The sequence below is a fragment of the Panthera onca genome, chromosome C2 (genome assembly GCF_046562875.1).
Source record: "Panthera onca isolate mPanOnc1 chromosome C2, mPanOnc1 haplotype 2, whole genome shotgun sequence".
NCBI classification, from domain to species: domain Eukaryota; kingdom Metazoa; phylum Chordata; class Mammalia; order Carnivora; family Felidae; genus Panthera; species Panthera onca.
The window spans coordinates 117,920,804-117,946,827 of record NC_138347.1 but is presented as its reverse complement, the minus strand read 5'-3'; the positions used below and the strand labels follow the sequence as shown (position 1 = coordinate 117,946,827).

Here is a 26,024-nt window from a genome sequence, read left to right as displayed (position 1 = left end):
TGATATGATGAGTCAGAAGAACGAGTGTTTGCACTGGGCCTTCAAATATTTGTGGAAAGAAATGAATTGATAAATGAACAGTACTCTACTGTCAAAATAGTAATTTGGCAATAAATGAATTAATTGTAAAAACTGAAATCACAATTTGTAATGTATTTAAATAACACCTGATACCTTTCAACAATTCTTCCTGCTTCAACAATCTCTGCCATGTGAGACTGCAGTTTTTCCTTCTAAAGGTTCCACGTGTATTTCTCCAGGCCTCCGTCTGGTTTCAGCTATGTGACTTGCTTTGGCAAAAGTATTCCGTAGAAGCGATGATGTGTCCGTTCAAAACCTAGACCCTGAAAGGCCTTCTATGTTTCCATTCGCCCTGTTAAACCTCTATCAATGCCATGAGAAACACCTGCTGGGATTAGCCCACCAGGCCTGGGGGAAAATAAGATATTTGTAGAGGAAATCCCATGAAACTGAGCCCAGGAGACTCACAGATCCATGAGTCTTTTGTGTGGCAAAGGCTAACTCGTATCTTTCTAAAGCACAAAATGACCTCTAGTCCCTGACAGGATCCCAGTCTTAGGGTGATAGCAATGAGAATTAAGGTATCTAGGAAAGAATTCAAATAAAAGGAACAAGACATATCCAGTTCTAGCAAATGGAGTGCATGATTTCTCCACAGGCTCAAAAAACCTGGTTAACAAATCTGAAAGGAAAAAGTCAAAGCAAAATAAGCATCAGTGTTAACTTGTTACTTGATCTATGTGGGGCTCTTAAGCGCAGACAGGATTAGAACTGAGTTAAAAGAAAGACTGAATCTCTAGGTGAAGGTCTAATAAATACAGAGATAGGAAAAAAAGATGAGTAGCTAGGGAGAGAGGAATGCCTTTATTGCAATATAAAGAGGCCACTGTATGAGCATTGTGTTTCTTCTTTGGACTTGGCTAACATGGGAGCTTAATGATAAGTTTTATGTGCAATTACAGTAAACTTCTCACCACTTCTTCCAAATGATTCTGACCTTTCTTATCTCCATTTTAATAGTATTAACACTATTCCTTTAGGGAAAAAAAAACACTATTCCTTAGAACTATCTGTAATTCATTTTACAGATGGGTATGACAGATATAAATATCAATGTATGAGTTCTTAGCCTACAAACTAATGCCTTCCAAATTGTACATTATAGGGGTGCCTAGGTGGCTCAGTCAGTTGAGCTTCTAAGTCATCGTTTCAGTTCAGGTCATGATCTCAGAGTCATGAGATCAAGCCCCTTGTCAGGCTTTGTGCTGGGTGTGGACCCTGCTTAAGATTCTCTCTCTCTCTCTCTCTCTCTCTCTCTCTCTCTCTCTCATTTTCTCCCTCTGCCCATTCTCTCCTCACATGGGTGTGTGGGCACTCTCTCTTTCTCTCTCTCTCTCAAAAAAAATGTACAATATGGTCATCAACAATGTGCTCAATATACCAAGAATAATGGGGGATACTGCATAAGGGCTGCTCCTTATCTTTTAAATAAAGGGCCAGTAACATTGACTTTTGTGAAATTCTCATTCACTATACTGCAATATTCAGGCAATCATCAGAACTTGAAAAAAAAAGTCTTGCCAAATGCTTCAGAGATGCAAATTTAAGTAATTACAATTGTTTCTCTTAACTCTTACCCAATACTGTGATTAATTTCAGATGTCCAGACTGAAATTTTCTGTTGCCAAACTTTCTGAGAGAACACTCCTTTTAACAGCTGAAAGATCTCAAAAGCAAAGGAATAAGAAGTAGTTTAATTTGGATATGCCTTAAAACCCAGTGTTTTAAATAAAAAGAGCCAAGTAGCATAGCATTAATGCTTGTTTTATTTGGAAAGACCTTGAATTTGGAAAACCATCCTTTTATCCCATGCTTACTGGGCCATGTCATTTGCTATCAGTGATCATCCAAGTTTATTCGAAGTATGATCGTAAGATGTTCTTATATAGAGTACAAATTATGTTGTGCATAAATTCAGTAAGAACATTAAATTAAAATGAATTAATATTTATACTTTTTCAAAATCCTTTCTAAACTTCTCTAAACATTTTATGGACATCAACAGCAATTTTAATATTCTAATTTAGTTGAAAATTGACCTTATAAAATTGCATTTGGAAATTTTGGCAATCCTATTATTAGAGATAATTACACTGGAACAGAATAAAATCTGATATTTACATTCAAATAAAAAATTGCATTTACATAAAGGTTGAGAGAAACCTCATTTAAGAGCAAAACTCATTTTGTTACATATTAGAACAATCGCAACACCTTACAAAAATACCTACTCCTGGGCTTTTACCTCCAGAGGTTCTGGTTTATTTCATTAGGGCCAGAACATTAGACATCGGTATTTTTTAAAAGCTCTACCGGGTGATTTTAATATGCAGCCTGGATTGAAAACCACTGAGCTAGTATTTTAAGTCATTGTGGTAGTGATCCCTATAAAACCTGATAAAATCTTAGGTGATCTTTCTAGAAGTACAGTGACCAGACCAAGGGAGGCAATCAGAACCACTGCGGTAGTCTATGTCCCACTCAGATGACACACTGGGAAGTGTGATGTTGACAAAGGAGGAAGAAGCAGGGAGTCACAGAGGACAGGGCGGTGACATGGTTGTTAAACCCTGAAATGTTTACTTTGGAGAGCAGACTTAGGAAGATGATAGTCCATTTGCATTGCTAACTCATGGAAAAGGCATTCAACTTAGTCTGTGTTCCTCCAGAAAGCAGAACTAGAGCCAACAGGAAGAAGTTAAGAGGGCAACTGGTATCAGCTCGAGATAGGAGAATTCTGATAACTACAACATTTCATCCACAGATGGGCAAGCTGCAAAATCCTCAAGTAGAGGCCAAGTGATCTGTCATCTAAATGGGAAGGAGGTTGAACTAAATGATCTTTTCTCTCTCTCTCAACCTGACAGAACATCTTGAGACTTCATGAAATTTCTCAAACTGTGTTCTAGTATTTTGGGACATGAAGCAGAAGAAACAATTGACTGTGGGAACTTGGCTGGAACCAAGGCTGTCTATAATCATGAACTGTTCCCTTGTGTGATCACACTGGGTCCAACGTGGCCACCTTAGCACTGGTCAAGTCTCTGGATGTAGTAACCGAGGGAGAAGTTGGTTATTTTTGTCTTCCAATATAGAAGTTTTTAGATTTCATTTAGATTGCCATTCAATGATTGATTAGACATTTTTTAGTCACCATGGTTCCACTAATTAGCTGGAAATCCTCATTCAGTAAGCAAAGCATAGGTTATAAATGTTGTGTAGGGATAGAAATAACATCTTTGGTAAAGAAAAATTATTTGATGACACCTATTCAAGCACAGTAAGGCAAACTTTATTCAGGACCATTACAACAGGTATAGGGACCACTGCAGTAGGATGTTGCACTGAGTGGGAGAAATTGGGCTCAACTTAGAATATAGCATGGGCAGTGGGAATTTATAGCCAAGGAACAGGGTGGAGATCAGCTGATGGAAAATTCCTAAAAAGGAACATCAGGGAAAGGGGGAATTCTGGCTAACCCAACCTAACAGGATTCTTGCTGAAGTCTGGCCAGAGTGATCAAATACCCCTGGGGAATGGTGGGAGATGAGGATCTCAATCAGAAATCAAAGGTGATCAGATATCAAGCATCTGGTGGAGGGTGGGGAGGGGTCTTGTTAAACTACATTTTTTTAAGCTTATTTATTTTGAGGTGGGGGAGGGGCAGAGAGTGAGGGGAGGAGAGAGAACCCCAATTCCAACCAGGCTCCGCACAGACAGCACGGAGCCTGATGCAGGGTTCGTGAGACCATGACCTGAGCTGAAATCAAGAGTCAGAATTTTAACTGAATGAGCCACCCAGGCACCCCCAAAACTGCATTTTACAAGGAAGGGCACAGATTGGCTTAGGAGAAGTTTCAGGAGCCTGACTAAAGTTTGGCCAAGCAAAGCATCTTTGTCACTTTCAGGGGTTAAGCTAGATCCCGTCTTCCCAACCTTTGCTGTATATTAGACATATTTAGGTAGCTTTTAAAATTAGCTCACTCCCCCCCCCCAAAGGTAATTTTATATTAAATTATATTGACAAAAATCTAAAATATGAGCACTCTTCACTTTGTTTCTATAGCACTAATACTTTACCTATTGAATTTAGATCTGGGCACCACCATGAATATATGGACACATGTCCGTGGACATATTGACAAATCATTCCAAGAGGAAAGGAGAGTGTATGTAGTGATATTAACACTTTGTAAGATCAGGAAGCCACACTGGGCAGGACAGAGGTCCAAAGGTGGTCATTTATACAAGGAATATGAAGAATCTGATACTTTAAACGTGGAAAAGATTAACATGGTGAGCCAGAGGGGGTGGAGGGGAGAGAGGGAATGTTTGTGATTACTGCTTTAAATGTTTGAAAGATAGGCCCATATTAAAAGACATTAATTTTTTTCACATCATTCCCAAATGTACAAGTATAAACTTTAAGTAGAAATTACAAAAGACAGGGGCGCCTGGGTGGCTCAGGCAGTTGAGCGTCCGACTTCGGCTCAGGTCATGATCTCACAGTTCATGGGTTCAAGCCTCGCGTCGGGCTCTGTGCTGACAGCTCAGAGCCTGGAGCCTGCTTCGGATTCTGTGTCTCCCTCCCTCTCTCTGCCCCCTCTCCCCACTCATACTCTGTCTCTCTCACTCTCAAAAATAAATAAACATCAAAAAAAAAATTTTTTTAAGAAATTACAAAAGACAGATTTTGACACAGTTAAGATAAAGCTTTGCTGTCTCTGTCTCAGGATTCAGTGATGAACCCATCACTGGATTGTAATGGAAGGACAACATCTAAGTCATTTCAGGTACAAAGATGGGCATGTAACAGATACTTAACAAACATTCACTAAATGAAATTTTCAAGTGTAGTCTTGGATAATCATCAACCAAGGAAGCTTGAAAGGGATTTATTTATGGTGGGAACAAGGCAGAGATGGGACTTCCTAGCTTTTAAGACCACTTCCAACCCTGAGAGCCTATTGTCAGATGAACAAATTAAACCACAAAACCCTACAATGACTCCAGTTTTTTTATTATTTTAAAATCAATACATACCTAAGTCTATAATCTCCAAACAAAATATGTATCATTTTCTCAAATATATGATTGGTTTTATTAGCCAAGTAAAAATAAGTTATCTTATTGAAACTTTAACATATCAAGCTTCATTTCTTTTTCACATGCATCTATTGTGGGCCTGGCACCTGTTAAGGCAAACCCCCTTCCAAATAGTGACTCAGGACCCAGACATCTCAATATATATGCTTCAAGGGTCACTGCTGTGGGCTCTTAAATGGGAGTGCTCTTAAATTGGCCTTTGGAGTGATCATCACTTCTGCTCATAAGTCACTGGCCAAAAGCAGTCACATGACTCCACCTAACTATGAGTGAGAAATCTGGGAAGCATATGAATGTTCCATGAAAAGCACATGAAACTGTCACAAAAGTAAACCATCACTGAAGATTTATATTCTGAGCTACAAGCATCTGAGAGTGGATGCAAATTAATCATGTCACATAGACAAGTACATATTCTGCACTTCTTGTTCTGTCCTCATTTTAGATGTTAAAAAAATAGTGCAACATTGGACTAAATATTTGCAAGAAAGCCTGTTGAAGGATGAAACTGGAAAACAGGGCACACAACATACTTTCCAAAAATAACAGAACAATCTGAAATCTTAACATCAAAACAAATGTCCTAAATTAGTAGCTATAACCCCTCCAATCAATGGCAAGTTAGATGTGGGTTCATGCCCGCTTGTCACATTCTTATTTTGAAATATAATTAGATTGATTATAACTCCTGAACCTCATTGCTCTCTCTCAGTTTTTTACACACTTGAATTTACTGTTCGTTACCTTTCAAATGGCTCAGATCTGCCAAATCCTTTACCAATTTTACGCAGTTAAAAATATCTTCTCCATATTTGTATAAAAATACTGCTTGCTACCCGAGTCTGCTTTATTCAAACTATTACTTACACGCAGTCAAGAAGTTTCTAAGGTCTGGATTTTTCTGACATAAACTCCATTACAGCTCTCCGAAACTATTCATTTTTTTTATCAGATTTATACCGGTCCATACTTCTGAAATTATAAAGTTTTAATTCCATTATTCATTACATTTCTAGGATCACACTGAAAAGATGTTAAAATGGCGCTTGGTTAAAGTCAACAAGCCACACCCAACAGCAGTGTAATCTGTAACCATGGCAGCAACAGTGGTTCCAAGGAAAATACACATCAAGGCCACACTCTCCTTGGAGTTTAAAAATCCACTATTTTCACAGTTTTCTATTTTATAGATAAAATATAGAGATGTTAGTCACTAAATAAGCATAATGCTTCTTAAAGCATTTTATTAAAACTGTCTTAAGATAGGTAAAACCAAATTCATGCAATTCAAAATACTTTCTGAAAGCCTAATAAACATATGGCCCCTAAGCAAGCTACTCATAAACTGACCACTCCCTGCCTCAGTCCTTCAGCACAGAACGCTGAGGATAATAGTGATATCAGTTTAATATTACAACACAGCAGTATATCATTCTATCCAACTTGAGGCCACCTATATATCCGTTTATTCAAGAACAAACTGTACAATCTTTCTCAAGTCTTTCCTTGAGAAAAAACACCATAACCAAAGTACACGTTATTAAAAGCACAGATTTATTTTTATTTTTGGTCTATTTGTTAACTGTAAAACTCCTATTCCCTTCAGCAATCATTTTGATTCAACAACAATAAAATCTCAGACATAAAACCAAGTGTCCATTACTCACACATAAGTACATATTGTATGTCAGGCTGTATGCTAGGGTCTAAAATGGAAAACATTAAACAAGGGCCAATCCCTTTCCTCAAAGAGCTTATGGCCTTATTGAGGAAAATGAAAGGTAAATAAACCGGTGTGTTAAGTGCTCAGAAAAGCAGGCCCAATTAGAGAGCCAGTATAGACGATTATCCCTGGTTCAGTTATCTACACCCCTATGTAACAAACCACACAAAACTCAGTGGCTTAAAACAACGGTAATTTTGTTTCTCATGGTTCTGTGGGTTGACTGGGCTCAGCAGGTGGATTTGCTTGGGGATTCACATGTGGTAGCAGTAGGAAGTCACCATGGAGATAATAGCCATCTGAAGGTTTGACTGGGTTCATCATATCCAAATTATTTACCCACACGGTGCCCAATGATACTGCGGATCATCTTCAGCTCTCGGCAAGAGTACTTGTACACGTCCTCTCCTTGTGGCATAGGCTTTCTACAGAATGGAACCTGGATTCTAGAGGGACCGTCTAAAGAATGAATGCTTCAAGAGAACCAAGCCACAAGGTCTCCCATGACTTAGCTTGGAATATGCAGAACTGCTTCCCAGTAGACCCGCCCATATTCAACGTGGGAGGGAACTGGACAAAAGCATGAATCCTGGGAGTCATGGCTCATTGAGGACCATCTTTGGTGACTTGCCCTCACAGGTGCCAAATCATTTAGGTTTCAATAATCCATATTTATTTTTATCTCCTCTCCTCTTAGCTCACAGAAGATCAATAGGGAAACTGTCTTGGGATAATGTGAAAATCATTGAAGTCACTTTAGAGTCAGAGTTAGTTCAGGAGCACCTGAATTCAGCCAAGCAGTCAGAGCACAAGGTGATCCCCCGGGGAGGAAAGGCAATCAAGAAGGATATGTGGGCAACATTTGAATACACGAGAGCTGGAGTAAATTAGCACTATGGCAGTACACCTCCCTTCAACAACTTAAGCAGGAACAAATTGCATTCATCCTCAAAAAATCAAAACAGAGATTATTAACTTTCATAGTTTGTCTGAATCACCCAGTTTTTGCACCACAGGAATCCTGTCCTCATTGCTGCACTTACTGGCCCTTTACTGATTATGAAGAAAAATATTATTATGACTTCTCTTTCCCTACCACAAACACATTTTTAAGAATATATTTATTTTTACAATTAAACTCTCTGGAACTGTTCTAATGTAAGTTATTTTGTCTACTCAAAACCAACTACTGTATCAGTTGTAATGGAGTCTGACCACTTCTGTAGTGATTTTATTTTTAGTTCAGGCCCATGTCCACTAGTGAACACAGATTAGCAGTTTACAAAGTAGATAAAGAATAGAAAACAAATTATTTCCTCAGTACTAACTGGAAATAATGCTAGCTATCCTTTATTTCAGAAATAAGGTATCCAAATCCTTCTTTTAAAATATTATACTATGTTACCAAAATAAAAAAAAGCAATTCCTGAAAAAAACATTCAACGTTATCATTTTTGTTCATATTAGCCTTTAAGAAAAATTTTGAAAGCATGAATTTTTTTAAAAAATTAAAGTTCCTGCTTTTTTGCTTAAAATTTAGACCCTATTAGTTATCTACATTGACCACAAGATGGGGCTGTGATGTCACAATTTGGCGAGATTTATAAAATATATAAACTATGTGAATACAGATGAAAATAATTTAATGAAGCAAAGTTTAATAGGATAATCTCATTTTAAATATGCATATATCTTCAATTAATCATCTAATCATTTATGCTCATCAAGAGAAAATCACACTTTAATTTGTCCGTTTCTCACTTGGAAGTTATTGAGCTTTTTCAAACACAAAATTCTCCTGTGAAGATGCAGAATTAAATATCACGATGTGATTTCTTTAAGGATTCTACCATTTCACATTGCATTTTTAAAAGAAAAGTTACCGAACTTAAATCAGTGTTAAGAAAAATGTCGTTTAAAAGTATTTTTTAAATTATTTTATAATTAAGCACAAAGAAATTCATTCCTCATCAAAGCTTCATGAAATTTTTTTCTCCTTTTCCATCTCTTAATTTTTTTTTGGTAATCTAATATAGTTGACCCTTGAACAACATGGGTTTGAACTGCACGTGGTCACTTATATGTGAGGTATTTTTTACACACAGTACAGTGCTGTAAATGTATTTTCTTTTCCTTATGATTCTCTTAATAACATTTTCTCTCATTTTCTCTAGTTTAATTATAAGGATACAGTATATAATACATATAACATTTTAAAAAGCATGTGTTAGACTATAAGGCTTCCAATCAACAATACGTTATTAGTAAATTCTTAGGGGAGTCAAACGTTATACGGGGATTTTCCACTGTGTGGAGAATGGGGGTTGGAGGGTGGTCTTGGCATCCCTAACCCCTGCATTGTTCAAGAGTCAACTGTATTTACTTTCGAGTGAGGATAATTTGAAAGAAACAGTATATTCTTTATGATACTTATGGCGTTCGTGATCTCTCCATTTCATTTGTTGAAACTTCTTTAAGTTGATTACTTCTGTGTTTTGCATCATTAAATAGGCAAAAATTCCTTTCCATTTTGAAAAGATTATAAGGAATCTGATTTCTTAGTCAACCATTTTTCAGTAGAGACACAAAAGCAGGCCAAAATAATCAGTTAGCTGATTTATTAAAAAAACAAACACCACCACCTCAAAAATCAGCAAAGACGTTAATTTCGCGAGCATATTCTAATCTATTTTAATGTTAACAATGATACAAAAATATAATTTAATTCTTAAAATTTTAAAAAAAGCTGTAAGAGTTAAGATTTATAAAGTATATACATCCCTCGTGTGTCTCATCTTTCTTGTTCTAATTCCTTTTATTAGAATAAGTTAGCTATGTTGCATTTTTAAAGCATGTCTCCATGTAGTGTTCTACTCTTTTCACTACTTATTTCTTAATGTATGTCTTCAAATTTAATGCAAAACCCATTGTGTTATTAAAGAGTTTTATACATTTTTCCTCTTCTTTTCCCCAAGGGCCTTTTCTTATTAAAGAGCTATTCTAAAAAAAGCATGTAGCTTGCTATTCTGAAAGTCCACAGATAAACGGTGCTGTTTGACAAAGGGTGCTTTCATGAAGCCTCCAAGACTTTAATTTTCCAAAGTAGTTGACATCTAGTCAGAGAGAGCTATTTGCAGAGACTGACTCTCAACTGTGACTAAAAATTGTATTTGGCTTTCCTGCAACTTGAAGAGATCTGTTGAATAGGCCACGCCATATTCCAAATGAATGACAGACCCCTAAAATGTCATACAAGGGGGACTTCACGAGCAGAGAAATTAATAAGTGCAGATGACAGACAAGAAAACAGAGGAGTGAAGGAATATACAGATTCTGTCATCAGGATGCACAGAATGGACTCAATTCGTATGTTAATTGTTTTCCATACTTTGATTCTGTAAACAGGTATTTGATCTCTCAGGTAAGTTACCAACACAAGTAAATTATTAGTGCTTTTCAAAAATGAAGCAGAATCAAGAAAATTAATATACTGGACTACTACTAAAGTATCTGTATTAAGTGAAAATATTCACATTGATTCCTATGCACATGAAGAATTAGAAAAAAAAAGCCACTATGATGAGCATTTAAAGCTTTTTGGGAATATATGTTATACACACACACACACACACACACTCACACCTGTAAACACAAATAATTACTATTGATATCAATACACTTCCATTCAAATTAAATCAGTTATGAGAATTCTCCCCTTTTCTTTCTACTGGTTTTTTCTTTCTATTAAACAATTAATACACAAATATATATCTACAGCAAAAGATTTCAGTTCCACAAAACAGTAAAAAGAGCAGTGATATGATCTAGCAATTCCACTTCTTGGAGTATATCTTATTTGAGATAAAATCATTATCTCAAAAAGCAATCTGCACCCTTGTGTTCACTGCAGCAGCAGGATTTATAAAAGCCAAGACACGGAAACAGCCTAAGTGTTCACTGGTGGATGAATGGATAAAGAATATGTGATATGTATACAATGGGATATTATTCAATCTTAAAAAAAGAAGTAAATATTACCATTTGTGATAACATGGAAGGGCCCTGAGGGCATTACAGTAAGTGAAATAAGTCAGAGAAATTGAAACACTGTATGATATCACTTACATGTGCAATTTAAAAATAAGAACTCAGAGGGGTGCCTGGGTGGCTCAGTCGGTTGAGCGGCCGACTTCGGCTCAGGTCATGATCTTGTGGTTCGTGAGTTCGAGCCCCGCGTCGGGCTCTGTGCTGACAGCTCAGAGCCTGGAGCCTGTTTCAGATTCAGTGTCTCCCTCTCTCTGACCCTCCCCCGTTCATGCTCTCTCTCTGTCTCAAAAATAAATAAATGTTAAAAAAATTTTTTTTTTAAATAATAAATAAAAAAATAAAAATAAGAACTCAGAGAAACAGAGAACAGATTGGTGGTTGCCAGAGGTGAGTGTGCTTCAAGTGACAGTTTTCCGGATCCAACCAATCCTGCCTATTTCCTGTATCTTTCAAATTTTCTGACCTACTTGGGAGAATTTTTCACACCTTCCCTGATTATGAATTATTCTTTTTAAAAGTACATTTCAGGGGCGCCTGGGTGGCGCAGTCGGTTAAGCGTCCGACTTCAGCCAGGTCACGATCTCGCGGTCCGTGAGTTCGAGCCCCGCGTCGGGCTCTGGGCTGATGGCTCGGAGCCTGGAGCCTGTTTCCGATTCTGTGTCTCCCTCTCTCTCTGCCCCTCCCCCGTTCATGCTCTGTCTCTCTCTGTCCCAAAAATAAAAAAAAAAAAAAAAAAAAAAAAAAAAAAGATAAAAGTACATTTCATATCATTTCATGAAACCTGAGATAAGAGGGAAGATAGAAAATGCTCAGTTGACTGCCTTGGTCCAATTTCTGAAAACATGGCACGAAATTAAAAGTTACTATAGTTGCCGTTCATGTATACAACAACTAAAAAGAAACAGGACCTTGTAGATGTCTTTCTTCTGAAGTGTATCACAAGGGATATTAAGCTGGTTTGCACCGGTAGATTCTGTTTTTTGTAACCAGAATCTGCTCTGATTGGCTGGCATCCATACCAGTTGTTACATATTTAGAATACTATCCCTGAAGTACAGTAATGTAATTCAGAAAGAATTACTAACATGTCTCTTCAACAAAGTTGATGGACTGTAGGAATTTACTTTGAGTATTAAGTGCCACCAAAGAAAAGAGGTAGAACCCAACTGCCTTATTTCCTCGGTCCATCTTCCAGTATTTATATTATCTTGGTTAAATATTATAATATTTATATTATCTATTTCCTCAGTGCCTGGAACAGTTCATGGCCCATAGTAGGCACTTGAAAAACACCACAGAACAGATATATTGAATATATGTTTTGTCTCTATTTCGTCACTTGTAAAATAACTACGTCAATCTCTAATCATTTTCAGATTGAAGATAATTACAATTCAATTCATAATTCAATAAGTAGAGTTTTCATTAAGTTATTATAATATCAGTAAATGTACCAAGCAAAATGAAAAATCATAGCCTGTTATATCCAGATATTTGGATACCCCATCATATATTCTCTTCTAAAGATAAATCACCAATAATAAAGAGACCAAGAGAAACTTATTTTAAATTACTTTATTTTTCATAAGTTTCTAACACATGGTGTTAGAAAAATGAATTTTGGCACCATGACTTAGAACTTTTTTTTCAAGTTTAACCTTTAAATTAAAAACAGTAGCTACAATAAGTATATTTAAACTGCACTCAGAAAAATGGTGAGAACTCAAGACACAAATTTTTTTGTGCTGGGGAATTTTTTTTAAATGGGATCAAGAAAAGGTAATCAAAAAAGTAAGAAGGAGGATAAAATGGGAACTAGGCTGGGAAGACACAAAGGTGAATAACTCTCTAAAAAAGAATGAGGAGGGAGACAAAGGGCGAGGAGAAGAAGAAAGGCTCACCAACTTTATTTTCCTGATATATAATTCAAGTACTTAACAAAGTTTTTTTTTTTTTTTAAATCATAAAATGCTACTACTAATCTCATGAAATTTTCTTTTCCTCATTATTTTCTAGAATTAAAATCAAAAGTCTGTTTTGACTTAAAGACACTTGCTGATCTTAGGTTGATACCTGATATACTTTCAATAATGGAAAGCTTTGAAAGCTTTCCTAAATCTAATACCGACTCAATATAATCCACCTTGGAAAATTCATCTGAAGGAATAGAGGGCTGGATTTGTAATATAAATGTAACCAAAAAAACTCTGTTCAACAATATAAACAGAAATGTTTTCAACTGGCTCTGTACCTCAATTGTGTTTTATACTAAGTGTCTTGAGGAAAAACATTGTGTGATATTTATTGTTCTCTGTATTCCTTCAGTAACTACTAGAAAAGGTACCTGCATAGGTCATCAAAAAAGTACTTACACAATTAGTTGTATACAAATTCAGTTATAACTCCAGTTTTCCAATGATTCAAAAATTGTCAATATTCATTTATATTCATTTTGTCTACATGTTGATAAATAACATTCTTCCCGAGCTTTCTTAATAATAAAATATTATTAGTCTCACTTGTCACTTGTACATTTGTAGCTGAGTATCTGATCAAATGAAACACGAAATCAGAAAGTTGCCATTATTCTCAGAGACAAAAGGCATAGAAATAAATATTTGCTTTTACTTTTTTTCTTTTCTTCTTCAATCTGTGTTTTAAGGCTCAGAGCAGACATTATGAAATATCAAACAATTTTTTACAAAAAGTTTTTCAAACGTTTGGCCCAAAGTGAAGTTGTTCTGTTGAAGTTATTTAAATATTCCTTTCATCTTCTCAAGCACAACTCCAAAGACATGTTCATCCATTCCAAAAGAAAAATTCATTTCTATGAAAAGTAAATAACTTAGGGGTCTATAAATGACACTGCAATGTATCTCGTTCCATTTTTAACAGGAAGTCCTTCATGCAAATGTGTGAGTCTCCCTGGATGCATGAAGCTCCAGCCTTTTCTGGGTGATTCAATAGAGCAGTTGTACCTCAGAAATTTGCATCCGCCTCCCTAGAAGAGATGGAACAAATAAATGTATCAGCTTATTGTTTAATTTCTAATCGGTGGCAAAATTCAAATTATGCCCTCTGAGCAGAATTTTTAAAAAATAAGGCAAAAACCTTATCGTAATGACATATTTCTTTTAAGAAATGTAAAAAAATAAAAGCCATAATTACTTGAAAATCTTCTCCCACGTTATTGAGTGCAATGTTGATGGTAAATGTAGAAGCGTCATGATGAGGGCGAAGAGAGCGTTGCCTTTCAGGGGAGTATTTTACTACAAAATTCAATAGTGCAAACCCCTAAAAAAAGCAAAGTAAACCAATGGATTTGCTTATTAATAAAAATATAAAATAGCACGTTTGTGTAAAAACTAGTAGGAGGTAGACGGGAGGAATGGGAGCATAACTACCTTCGTATAATAACCTGCAAAGACCTTCAGTGTAACGGGTGCAATAAACTCCCGGATAAAATGAAGCCATACATTCTCCAGATCAATTTGCTTCATGTGGATATCATCAGTTGGGACATTTTCATAACCACCAGATATACGGCTATCCTAGAAACAGCATTAATGATGTCATAAAGCGTGGTCCACATGCAATTCACATTTATATTACCTTGGAATTTGTTTCAACCACAAGATCATAATAGACAATAAAAATAACAGTTGTTCAATTATGGTGTACCATCTGCTTTAACTGCAAAACTATCAAAATAACTTAGATAACATGGCTTTGCAAATGTATCAATGATGAAGCAAAGTATTGCAGGGTCAATGGACTCCTTTCTTACTTACTAATATACATTTGAGGTCTGACTATCAAGTAAATAAAACTTATTTCCAAAGCCTTCCTATGCCCTCTAAAAAAATTAGTTTTTTACAGTAACCCTTCAGGCAGTCTTAGATACTTGATGGATAAAGATTCTGCCAGTCTGCTCTTTGGATCCCCTATCACTGAAAACAGGCCTTCCCTGCTATGTTCCCCACTTCAATTTTATGACACCTCAAGTCCTTCCATGATTGCTTTTTATTATCCTACAACCTGCTGGCTTCAGGTTCCTTCTCATACTTTGAACTTCGGCTAACTAGCTGGGGTATGAAGTTGAGCAGAGGCAGTAATATTAGAGAATTCTAGAATTCCTTGGTATTGTTAAGGAGCAGGCATGTGCAAATTCTCAGAGGAAAAGAAACACATTGAACCACCAACAGTAATACTTCCTGCCAAGTCTTTGACACTGAATGTAAATTCAGTACTGAATTACACCAATGGCGTTCAAACAGATTTCTTCTTCCAACGTTTACACACAAGAAAAAGCTTTGGCAGTGAACCAGATAAACTTTGTCTTGGTAAACTTTGTCACTACAGCTCACTGTGAAAACGCAGAGAATAAAAAGTGGCCTTGGAGAAGAGTTAATAGCACACAATAGCACACAAGTAATAGTACAATAGCACACAATACCATTCCAGCCTGGAGACACTGACCTTTAGAAACTATCCAGTGTAATTGTATACATAAATGAGAAACTGAGGCCAGATGGATTAAATGCAACCAGAGTTCTCTTGACAGCCTTGGCTAGCCCCTGCGTTGAGGTACATAAGTCAGAGATATCTGACAAAACAGACAAATCTCCTCTAAATTCTCAAAATATCCACCCCCCGCCTCCTATCCAACATACACATGATAGTTCTTTGTGTGAAAGTACAACTCACATGATGTTTCCCCCCAGACCACTGGCCATAATGCTCCATTTCTTCCACCAATTCATCACAGGCTTTTTCAGAAAAGATGGGAAACCAAAAGACATCGGGACAAGGCTATAAAACAAGGGATCATCATTAAGAGAATAATATTTTGTGTCTTTTAACTAATAAATAGATTGCAAAAGTAATTGGATGGAATACTCAATACTCATCTCACTTAGATGCCTTTTTAAGAGGTTTGCCCAATATTATTGACATAACTGTTACAAATGTTAATTTTTTTTAAATGCTAAGACTTTTTCCTTTTTGCATTTTCACATCTGTAAAATCAAGACATATCTTGGACTCACATTTGACCAGGCAACCACTATGATGTAGCTGTAATGCTACAGTGTATGTATACTTGATCAAATTTTCATAGTTTCACCTTGTGTGTATGTATATATCAGTGTGTGTGGATGTACATGTGTGCATTTACCTGGTGTTGCACTTGAGTTGACTTGCCCTTTAAAATTTTTTTTAAATAATGTACACTATGATTTGCCATTGAAACGGAAATTATTATGCATACAGTGCCCTACGACATATGATAACATCTATACCTTGATAAGTCTAAAATAGCTCTTCCAATATGTATAAAATTAAAAATTCTAAATGAGTAGAAAACGTTATGTTATAGTTTAATTGGCAGTATTCTGGTCATTTCTTACAGTACACAAAATAACAGAGCATCTCAGAATCAAAGATGCCTTACATTCTCTGAAATAAGGTATTAGCAACAGTTTGGAACACTAACCTAAAACAGAGTTCATTTTTTAAAAGACATGTTTGAGAAGAGACTCTTAAAGATCAATTTCTTGCAAAGATACACTTTTATTAAATGAGGGCTACCTCAGAGATTTGCCAAAGGTTCCTTACTTTTAGTGGTTTGGGACAGCTATAACATTTGAAAGTATGGCCAAAAAAGGGAATGATCTTAAAATTATGGTTGATCTTCATGTTCTATATTTTTACAACTATATGATCCTTAAGGTTAATTAAGCCACATGATTTTTATCTACAAGATGGCTTCTCCACTTTCACAACACCTCTGATAAAGCAATATTGCATTAATATTGTTCCCTTCTGGAAAACATAGCAAAAGTACTCTACACATCATTGAAATTATTAATACAAACCTGTTCAACTATATTTTCAGTGAAAATCTTTGAATAATCCCGGTTTATATATTTTTCTTTCCAGTCCTATCAAAAAAAAAATCAATTGCACAAATCAAAAGCAAATACCTTTTAATAAATAATAGAAAATATAAAGTGTATGCATTTTAGAAATTGCTCAATTTATAAATGACTAGTGTATTGGACAAAAAAGGAATTTTCAGAAACCACAGGTATGCTTGTTAAACTTTGTCTGACTCTATATGTTCACATCATTCTATGAAACATGAAATTTTTATTTATGAATTTTTAGACCTCAGGATTTTAAAATTTGTATGCTGTATTCTATGCATAAACACAGGGATAGGTAAATATGGGCTTAAAAGTTAATGGTAAAGAACAAAATCCTAACAAATATTAGTAAAAATAAGCAAATTAATCAACTAGGGTCTTATATATACAGGACTTTGAGAGTGAATTACTCTAAAATAGTTATGATATTTTAAAATGTATTTAAATTTTCTCTCTTCACTTCTGTTTTTATTATGTATCAAAGAATGATCATGGATTACTAATACTTTCATTTCTTTTAGTTACTGAAATTAAGGTATAGAACCATACATTAAGAGAAAACTTGTCTTCATGCTAACTCAGGAGTCTGATTCTTCTTTGACTAAGCTCTGATACATAAACCACATACTAAGGTATCTCAAGTTGTGTCAGTATCAGCTAAGGAATTCTCTTCCTGAGTCAAGTGTTTAATTTAAAAATCACATATTTAGAGAGTATAAATGAAAATGTGGAGACATTTCGTATCAAAAAAAAAATCTCTTGTATTTAGACATGTTTAACAAAATTCTTAATTTTCTCTTTACAAAGTATAAACATGGGGAACCAGAAGGGAAGGCTTGAGGTATAGACTCAAAATAATTCCAATCAAAATATGTTTCAAAAAATATTTGTCTGAAATACATCTTTTAAGCCATATTTCAGAGAAACCCTGATAATGTGTATGCCATTCTTAGATTTTGCACATCTCTGCTTATATGTAGATCATATGAAAGAACCAAGGTTATCTTCAAATTCTTTAAATAAATTTCATTTATACTTGGTATATAATTGTAAGAATCAAATTATTCTATTATCTCATTAATCCCTTTAATACTGATTAGTTCTCTGATTTCAGAATATGGAGGAAATTAGAAAAAATCATTTATAACATTTCAGAATCTTTAAGTATTTTTTATGCATCATTATCGATTTTTTGAAATTAAAAAAAAAATTCCTAAGATCTCACATTAAGGCATTAACGTCTCATTTTAGGCCACCTTTCAAATATCATTTAACAAACTCTTACTTGACTAATTTTTTAGAAGTTCTGATAATAGGACAATGGTTGAATATTTTGCTATGGGACATCCCTCATGAGGAGCATTGATCAGGGTAATCTACCAAAAACAAAACAAAGCCATGGAAAGAAAAGCAGTTCCTACTTACTTCTGATGTTTTCATTTCATATTCTCCAAAGTTATGAATCCTGACACAAATGTCTACAATTCAGGATATAATTTGGGACATTTTTTCAGGAGCTAATATTACCCAACAAATATAATAATTCTATTCCTCAAAATAACCAAGAGGCTCAGCGCCAAAGTAAAATATGTAATTCCACCCTCACCACTTAAAAAACCTCTTTTTAATTACACTCTTGTGAAAGATGAAGATATGTAGCTTAAATGAAACAAAAATCCTTTAACATACAAAAATGTCAAAAAATGTTATTTTTCTATTCAACAGAGTCTTCAGAGACTTTGAATTTACTATTCCTGGCTGTCAACTACCCCTATGAAATAAAAGGCAATTCTGATCAGGTGGATTGAGTCTTTGTAATTTAAAACTTTTACTATTGACAAGGGGAAAGCTGTAAACAGCATTCCAGAGATGAATACCAAAGAGAGTATTTTCCCTGGAATAAGCATTCCAATTTGACTGAAGAGAATAGCAAGACAAAAAAGGAATGAATTCCTTGAGGATTCAAATCTTTAAGATAAGAAATAATTTTAGAGTTTAGAAGGAAATAGTTTCCTCAATTTAAGACTTTCTATACATGCTGAATCCACTTACTCTGCAATTTTCTCTGGCTGTCTTTGGTGTACATTCAAAAAATTGTTATAAAAAATAAGATAAAATAAAATGTATTTTCTCAAGCTAACTCCTTGAATTCTCTTCTTGAGCTACTTGTAAACAGTTTTTCTGAAATTACAATTAAAAATCTGATGATGCTTTTGAATATATAAAATAGAAATATTAAGAGAAACTGATCATTCCTTTCCCCATGCATAATATACATCTATATTTTAAAAATTCTTGGTCAAGAAATATAATCAATTGTAGCTTTTAAAAATATTTATTATATTAAATTATTATAATTAACAGAATATTAATTATAATTAATATTATTATACTAAATTATATTATTTTTGAAAGCTACAATTGATTTTATTTTTAAACTGTTTTTTAAACTTTAACTTTTTAAAGCTTCTTATCACATTTTCGTGTTATTAACCCAACTGATTTACATCTGAAAATAAGAAATAAATGAAGTTGAGTATGAAGTACATACCACAGGATTTTCAAAAATCTGCCAGAGGTCATTGTTATAATGTGAAGTATTGTAATTAGCAGTTGATAAAAGTCTTCCAAATTCATGTCTATTAGAAATGTACATAAACACACCCTATGTGCCAAAGAATAACAGTATTAACAATCTTAGAGGAAAGTACAAGAAAATAAACTTAACCATAGGAAAAATATATAGGAGATATTAATTTCAACTTTTATATCTCATTCCTGAACATGCATTTTATTTCTCATATAAAAACATGCATGATTTAAAATAAAAGAGATAAAACTTTTATTAATTATAAATTCAGGCACCACACAAAACTAATTGATAGCACTGACACTCAACTGAAAAAAAGAAGAGGAAGAATGACTGTTTTTGTCCCTTTCTCATTGATCCTAGATGTAGACATCAGGGGAAAAACAATTCCTGTTTGAAAGCAGAAATATTTTTGAGACACCAAGTGCAATGAATTGTACCTCTTTCGGCTTCTTTCCCTTTCAAAGAAGATGTCACATTTTTAAACAAGATTTCAAATGTCAGTATTTTTACATCAGACTATTTCATTCTCTTATTGTCCTGATGTTTAAAAACTGAACACAGAAATTATTTGTTCATTAAAGGCAGCTAAAGAAAATCAGTCTCGTATCCTTGCCTTAAACGAAATAAACTTGGCAAAAACCACCATGGTAAGGTTGTTTCTTTTTGTACCTGTTTTAATGGTAAAAGAGTTAGTTATTAATAAAAAAAAAAATAATGATGAAGGGTACCCAGATCTCATTTTAATCAAGATATACTTTATACTTACACCTATTTCTTCTCTCCCTTTAAAAAACAAAACTAGAAAAACCAGCGAAAGAGATTTGGGTTTAACTTTCTCATCTGTCAACCATAAAATGTACATCAGCCTGAAGAACTAAGAATTTAATATCACACGATGCCCATCCCCAGCACACAAAATATACATACACACACACTAATTAAGAACCAATGAATACCAACATTTTACCATGCTAAATGGAAAGAAGACTGTTAAAGAAACTTTACTGCTAGGCAATATACCATATCTAGTATTAATTAAACAAACAAAAATAAATAAAAATAAATAAAAATAACACCTTTGGGGGGCTGAGCATTTGGAATGTTTCCGGAGTAGGGGAGTCTTTTTCCCTTTGTAAAGTCTAAAATGAAGAGAAGCATTGGGTAAGTTGACCTGCACACCCATACTCTCTCAGGTATTCTTAGGTAAATAAAATTAGCAGCCCTTGATCAAAAGCTGACATTCTGAAATGTCCTTCATAGACAACATGCATAACAAGCAAAGCTTATAGTGCACACAGAGAAACAACTCCAGCCCAATTTTTTTTTTTTTTTGGTCAAACATAAATCCAAGCTCATTCCTTAGTAGAGTTTTCATTAGACACAAAATTAAGACAAAGGGGAAAATGTGTAAGACAGGCCATTCCAGGACGCGCTGTTGAGTCAAATTAGCAAAAGATGAGCACAAGTTATAATCACAAGTACTGAAGATACTCGATATAACAATGCACACAGGCTTGTAGGAAAAACACATACACTCCAACAATACATGCCTTATTAAACTAGGAAAAAATACTTGCCAACTTTTCTGATTTTTTCCAAAATCACATTTGTATATATAAATTTGAATAAAATAACCCAATCATTTCTAAAACAGAAAACTATACAAACAGGCTTTACAACATTTACACATTTTGAAAAACAAACTATTTTCCACGATCATTAAAATTCTACAATGAAAGTGTATTTGTAGAAAAACAATGTATCGTTACTTTTCACACAGATCAAATACACTCCGTAACTCAGTCCTTCTCCTAGTATAGTGGTGAGGAGCGCCTTTTGAGCAGTGTGCAGTTTGTAACAACAGAAATAATGGAGACATTGATTTCAGAACAAAAGTGTGTTCTTCTTAAATGTGTAAAGGATTGTTTCACCCAGACTTATCTAATTAATTTAACTAGGTCAGGTTTCCACTATAAAATTTTGAATGAAAGTAAACATGATTTCTTAGAAATGCAAAGCTGATTTGCAACAAATCCATGTTTGTGACTGAAATCTTTTTGTTGTTTATGATTTAGCCTAAGCACCAAAGCTAACATTTTTCAAACTGTTTCTACAGACAAATGGTCACAAATTATGCTCTATAACTGCTCCCAGTTTTTTCAACACAGAACCAAAAAAATTGGCTAGTACTTACAAATTAGAAAGAAAAGGAGCATCAAAACAATGACACATCAACTGGTAAAGCAGGCCACTTTATAAGAACATTCAAGCAAGCCATCATTGTATATACCCTACCATTTCTCTAGCATTTCGGCACAGAGCCATATCAGGATCCAATTTATCACGAACAAAATAGTTCCTTTCATTCATCTCTGATCGGAGCGTCTTTCCCTTAATTAAGTACACGTTAGCCATGTATGGGACATTCCATATCCCTCTGAAAGTAAAGACAAAACATTCCAAAATACCAGAAATTAAAATATATATATATATATATATATTTAAAGGTTTATTTTTATGTTTTTAAAATAAGTGCCCTGTATGTTTTTAAATTTTGTATATATAAATTACTGAATCAAATTACATGCGAATGCAAACACATTTTATGATATTTAAAATATACACACACACATCTATGACATTACTTGTTACACACTACATGTTTATTTGATAAATACTAACTCCTTATATAAACTTCACTTTAAGACTGTTATCTGTTTAGCATTTTGACTATAATCCTTCATGTCATTGTTAGAGTATAACACAGAAAGTATTTCCACTTAGGATCAAGCAGAGTGATAGCAAAAATAATCACACACACACACACACACACACACACACACACACACACACCCTATGGTGTACTACAACCAGCTCACACTGGCTCCCAGAACACTTAGCTTCACTTCCCAAGTCTAGACTCAGTGACTTCATGTTGGAAGCTTGAAATCAGCCATGGCAGGAGCATTTACATCACAGAAACTGGCAAACACTACAAATCAGGGCATCCCTCAACCCCAAGACCCAGTTGTTACACATTCACCAGCACGCCACTGAATACAACCGAAAATTTTCCTAAAATATATTCTCTTGAAATTCACTAAGCCAACTCAAATTTCTGTAGAAAGAGAAGATAAGAAAAAATATATCTAGAAGTACATGAGTGTTGAGAGACACTATTTTGTCCTTTATTCTTCCCCACATTTGTCTTCTCATTCTGAACATGACTCATTTCCTAAGAACAGCAAGTAAGGTTTCGCCTGAAGGCATATGCCTGTTGCTTTTAGAGAACAAAAAGGAAAGATCTTGACCAAGGAAATGTAGTTAGATATTAAAAGGAATATGATTTCACTTAGTCTTGCTAGATGAGCCTCAAAGGAGACAGCCATAAAAATATACAATGTGTCATCTGATTTCAGAAATTTATCACTGGCGGAGTAGGCAGTGTCTCAGTTTTGAAGAAACACACACACACACACACACACACACACACACACACACACACCCTTACATGTGTACGTGTCATAAGATGTCATTCCTTCATGTAGCTTTTGGCCATGAAGTGCATTCTTGTATTAACTAGATCAAAAGCCTCTCCCATATTCTTTTTCTTACACTTTAAACAAGAGTGACAGGAAGCTGCACAAAATATCACCAGTGCCTAAAGCAACTTAAATGAAACATAAATTCGCTATTCCACTTCTGTGAGCCCTTATTTCTGCTATACCCACAGACAGTATCAGGCATTTGGTCTATACAAATCCTCAGAGAGACAATAAAAGTACTTTGAAACAATAGTATATGATCTGAATAGTGTTTTCTCAGCTATCATGCTCCTTAACCGCAGCTAACAAAAGCTTTTATCATATTTGTATTATTCAAATTTATTACTATTTTCACAAGCGAAACATCTTTTTCATACTCTTCAACAATAAATGTGTGGGGTTTTTTACTCTAAATTTAGGGGCACGTATATTTACTCATGAAAGAATGTTTTCGCTTTTAAGTGGGTGGATGCATCTGAGAAATTAGGCAAAGCCCTTAACACTCAGTTAAGATGGCCTCTGGTCCATCATCTGTAGAAAAAATAAAAGATAACATGCCTCTCTATATTACCTTAGCAAAACCACACTATAACATTTGTGATATTTTTTAGTCTAAAAAATACCAACTGTTGTCTCTGAAACAGGTATTAATCATGCACACACTTTGTAGCAAGCATATTCTTTTCAAACTCTAGAAATGGAAACGAGGTATTAGTGAAGAAAGTGATCTTTAAAGTAGAATACTACCTATTTCACACAAAACTCTTGCAGTAGGAAATGTTGGAAAGCTATGGCCTTTGGTATTGTTTTTGTTGGTTTACTTGTAAATTTTAAAAGCTATCGAAACAATTTTCATCCTGGGTGCTAGAAAAATCAGCTAAACAAAATTCCTTTTCTAAACTTCGAACTAAATACTACTACTCCTCCTACAGCTATCTCTGGCTGCCCCTATTAACCATGTAGTGTCTCCTACATTTCCCACAGCAGTAAGTTTGTTCCTGTGAAGATTTAGAATTTCAAAAACAGATTTTTTTAATATTAATTTTACACTAGTATTTCAGGATTCCAGGTTTTCAAATTTCCATTAATCACAAAGAAAAGAGGAATAAAAATTCAGGTGATGTTAACAAGACCACATTTTGAGATTATGGCACTTTTACAGTAAAAGAGTAGATCAAGTAACTTACACTCTATTCCCTTGAACAATATCTACATAATCTTCCGATCGAGCATAGTATCCATCAGGACTCAAAGCTCCCCAGAAGTTGGACCACAGTTTTCCATGACGAGTTACAAGAGGGGCAATGATCTTTCTAAAGACAGCGTGAGAGAAAAGCAAATCCAAGAAATTATTTATACTTAAGTTACCACTGAATTGTGTGTTTTGGGCTTAACATGACACCAAAACACTAAAGTTCACTTAATACACACATAGTAAGTCCAAAACACTGAATTCTACTCCTGAAACCAATATTGAACTGTAAGTTAACTAACTAAAAATTAAATAAAAATGAATAAGAAATGAAGAAAAAAATAAAAGAAAAACGAGAATTTCTTTCCACTTTTTCTTAAGCACACTAATTTTCTTAAAACAAGTAACAAAAAAGAAAAATTGAAAATGCTAATGAAAGTCTAAAAACGACTTTTAAAATAAGTCAAACTACTTCCATTATTTAATTATGTTAAGTAGTTCAGAAATTACGCTAAATGAAATCAAGTATTTTCACCGTCATTGAAAAGACATAACAGTCCCTGGTGTGTTCAATTATTCAATAAATATTTGTTGAGTGAAAAAATGAATACAGATGAGCTTAGATTTTTATAAATATGCCAGTTTTCCTAAAGTTAAGTCCTGAATCACTTTAAAGTACGTTTCTTTTTTAATTTTTTTTATAACTTATGAAATGGGTTGTGCTCGCCTGGGAACACTGAACATTCTTCTGGTCCTTCAACTACTGTAAAAAACAAAACAGGTGGTTATTGCCATAGCACTCGATCTGACTACCTACCAGAAAAGTAGTCCCTTTGAGAAAAGCACATATTACAAATTCAAAATAAGTCATATTTTTCTTAGGAAAATCTAGTTTATAATGTGTTAACACTTTCCAAATGAGGTAACAAAATCCGAGGCTGCTCTAGAATTACTTTTAAAATGAAATGAACTATAGTCATGGCCATTTTTTTTTAAGTTTATTTTGAGAGACAGAGAGAGGGTGCACAAAGGGGAAGGACAGAGAGAGAGAGGTAGAGAGAAAATCCCAAGCAGGCTCTGCGCTATCAGTGCAGACCCTGATGTGAGGCTGTATCTCAAGAAATGTGAGATCATGACCTGAGCCAAAACCAAGAGTCAGGTGGAAGCTTAACTGACGAAGCCACCCAAGCACCCCTGGTGGTGTCAGTTTTTACCAAAATCTCACACGTCTTTATCCATTCAACAGTTGATGGATATTTGGACTCTCTCCATAGTTTGGCTATTGTTGATAATGCTGCTATAAACATTGTGCTGCATGCACCCTTTGAATCTGTACTTTTGTGTCCTTTGGATGAATAACTAAGAGTGCAATTGCTGGATCATAGAGTAGTTTTATTTTTAGTTTATTTAGAAACCTCCATACTGTTCTTGAGAGTGGCTGCACCAGGTTGCATTCCCACCAACAGTGTAAGAGGGTTTCCCTTCGTCCCCATCCTTGTCAACACCTATTGTTTCTTGTGTTATTGATTTTAGCCATTCTGACAGGTGAGAGGTCATATATCATTGTGGTTTATTTGTAGTTCCCTGAAAATGAGTGATACTGTGCATCTTTTCCTATGTCTGTTAGCCATCTAGATGTCTTCTTTGGAAAAGTGTCTATTCATGTGTTATGCCCATTTCTTAACTGAGTTGTTTGCTATTCAGGAGTTTAGTTTGGTAAGTTCTTTACAGATTTTGGACACTAACCCTTTATCAGATATGCCGTTTGCAAATATCTTTTCCCATTCCATAGGCTACCTTCTAGTTTTGT

General features: G+C 34.7%; 1 protein-coding gene across 2 annotated transcripts in view; it reads right to left on the bottom strand.

Moving 5' to 3' along the window:
- Positions 1-12,517: 12,517 nt before the first annotated feature.
- Positions 12,518-26,024, bottom strand: part of PLOD2 (procollagen-lysine,2-oxoglutarate 5-dioxygenase 2) — a 100,294-nt gene continuing 86,787 nt past the window's right edge. Inside the window, exons 12-20 of one of the 2 annotated variants that reach the window (XM_060638883.3) lie at positions 24,210-24,335; positions 21,773-21,914; positions 20,554-20,616; positions 19,436-19,549; positions 16,834-16,899; positions 15,665-15,769; positions 14,362-14,508; positions 14,126-14,251; positions 12,518-13,958 (exon numbers count right to left, since the gene is read on the bottom strand). In XM_060638883.3, the coding sequence (XP_060494866.1) occupies positions 13,803-13,958; positions 14,126-14,251; positions 14,362-14,508; positions 15,665-15,769; positions 16,834-16,899; positions 19,436-19,549; positions 20,554-20,616; positions 21,773-21,914; positions 24,210-24,335 (1,045 nt within the window). In that variant the 3' untranslated portion in view covers positions 12,518-13,802. The remainder of the gene's footprint in view (positions 13,959-14,125; positions 14,252-14,361; positions 14,509-15,664; positions 15,770-16,833; positions 16,900-19,435; positions 19,550-20,553; positions 20,617-21,772; positions 21,915-24,209; positions 24,336-26,024) is intronic. The other variant, XM_060638884.3, reaches the window with a different exon arrangement.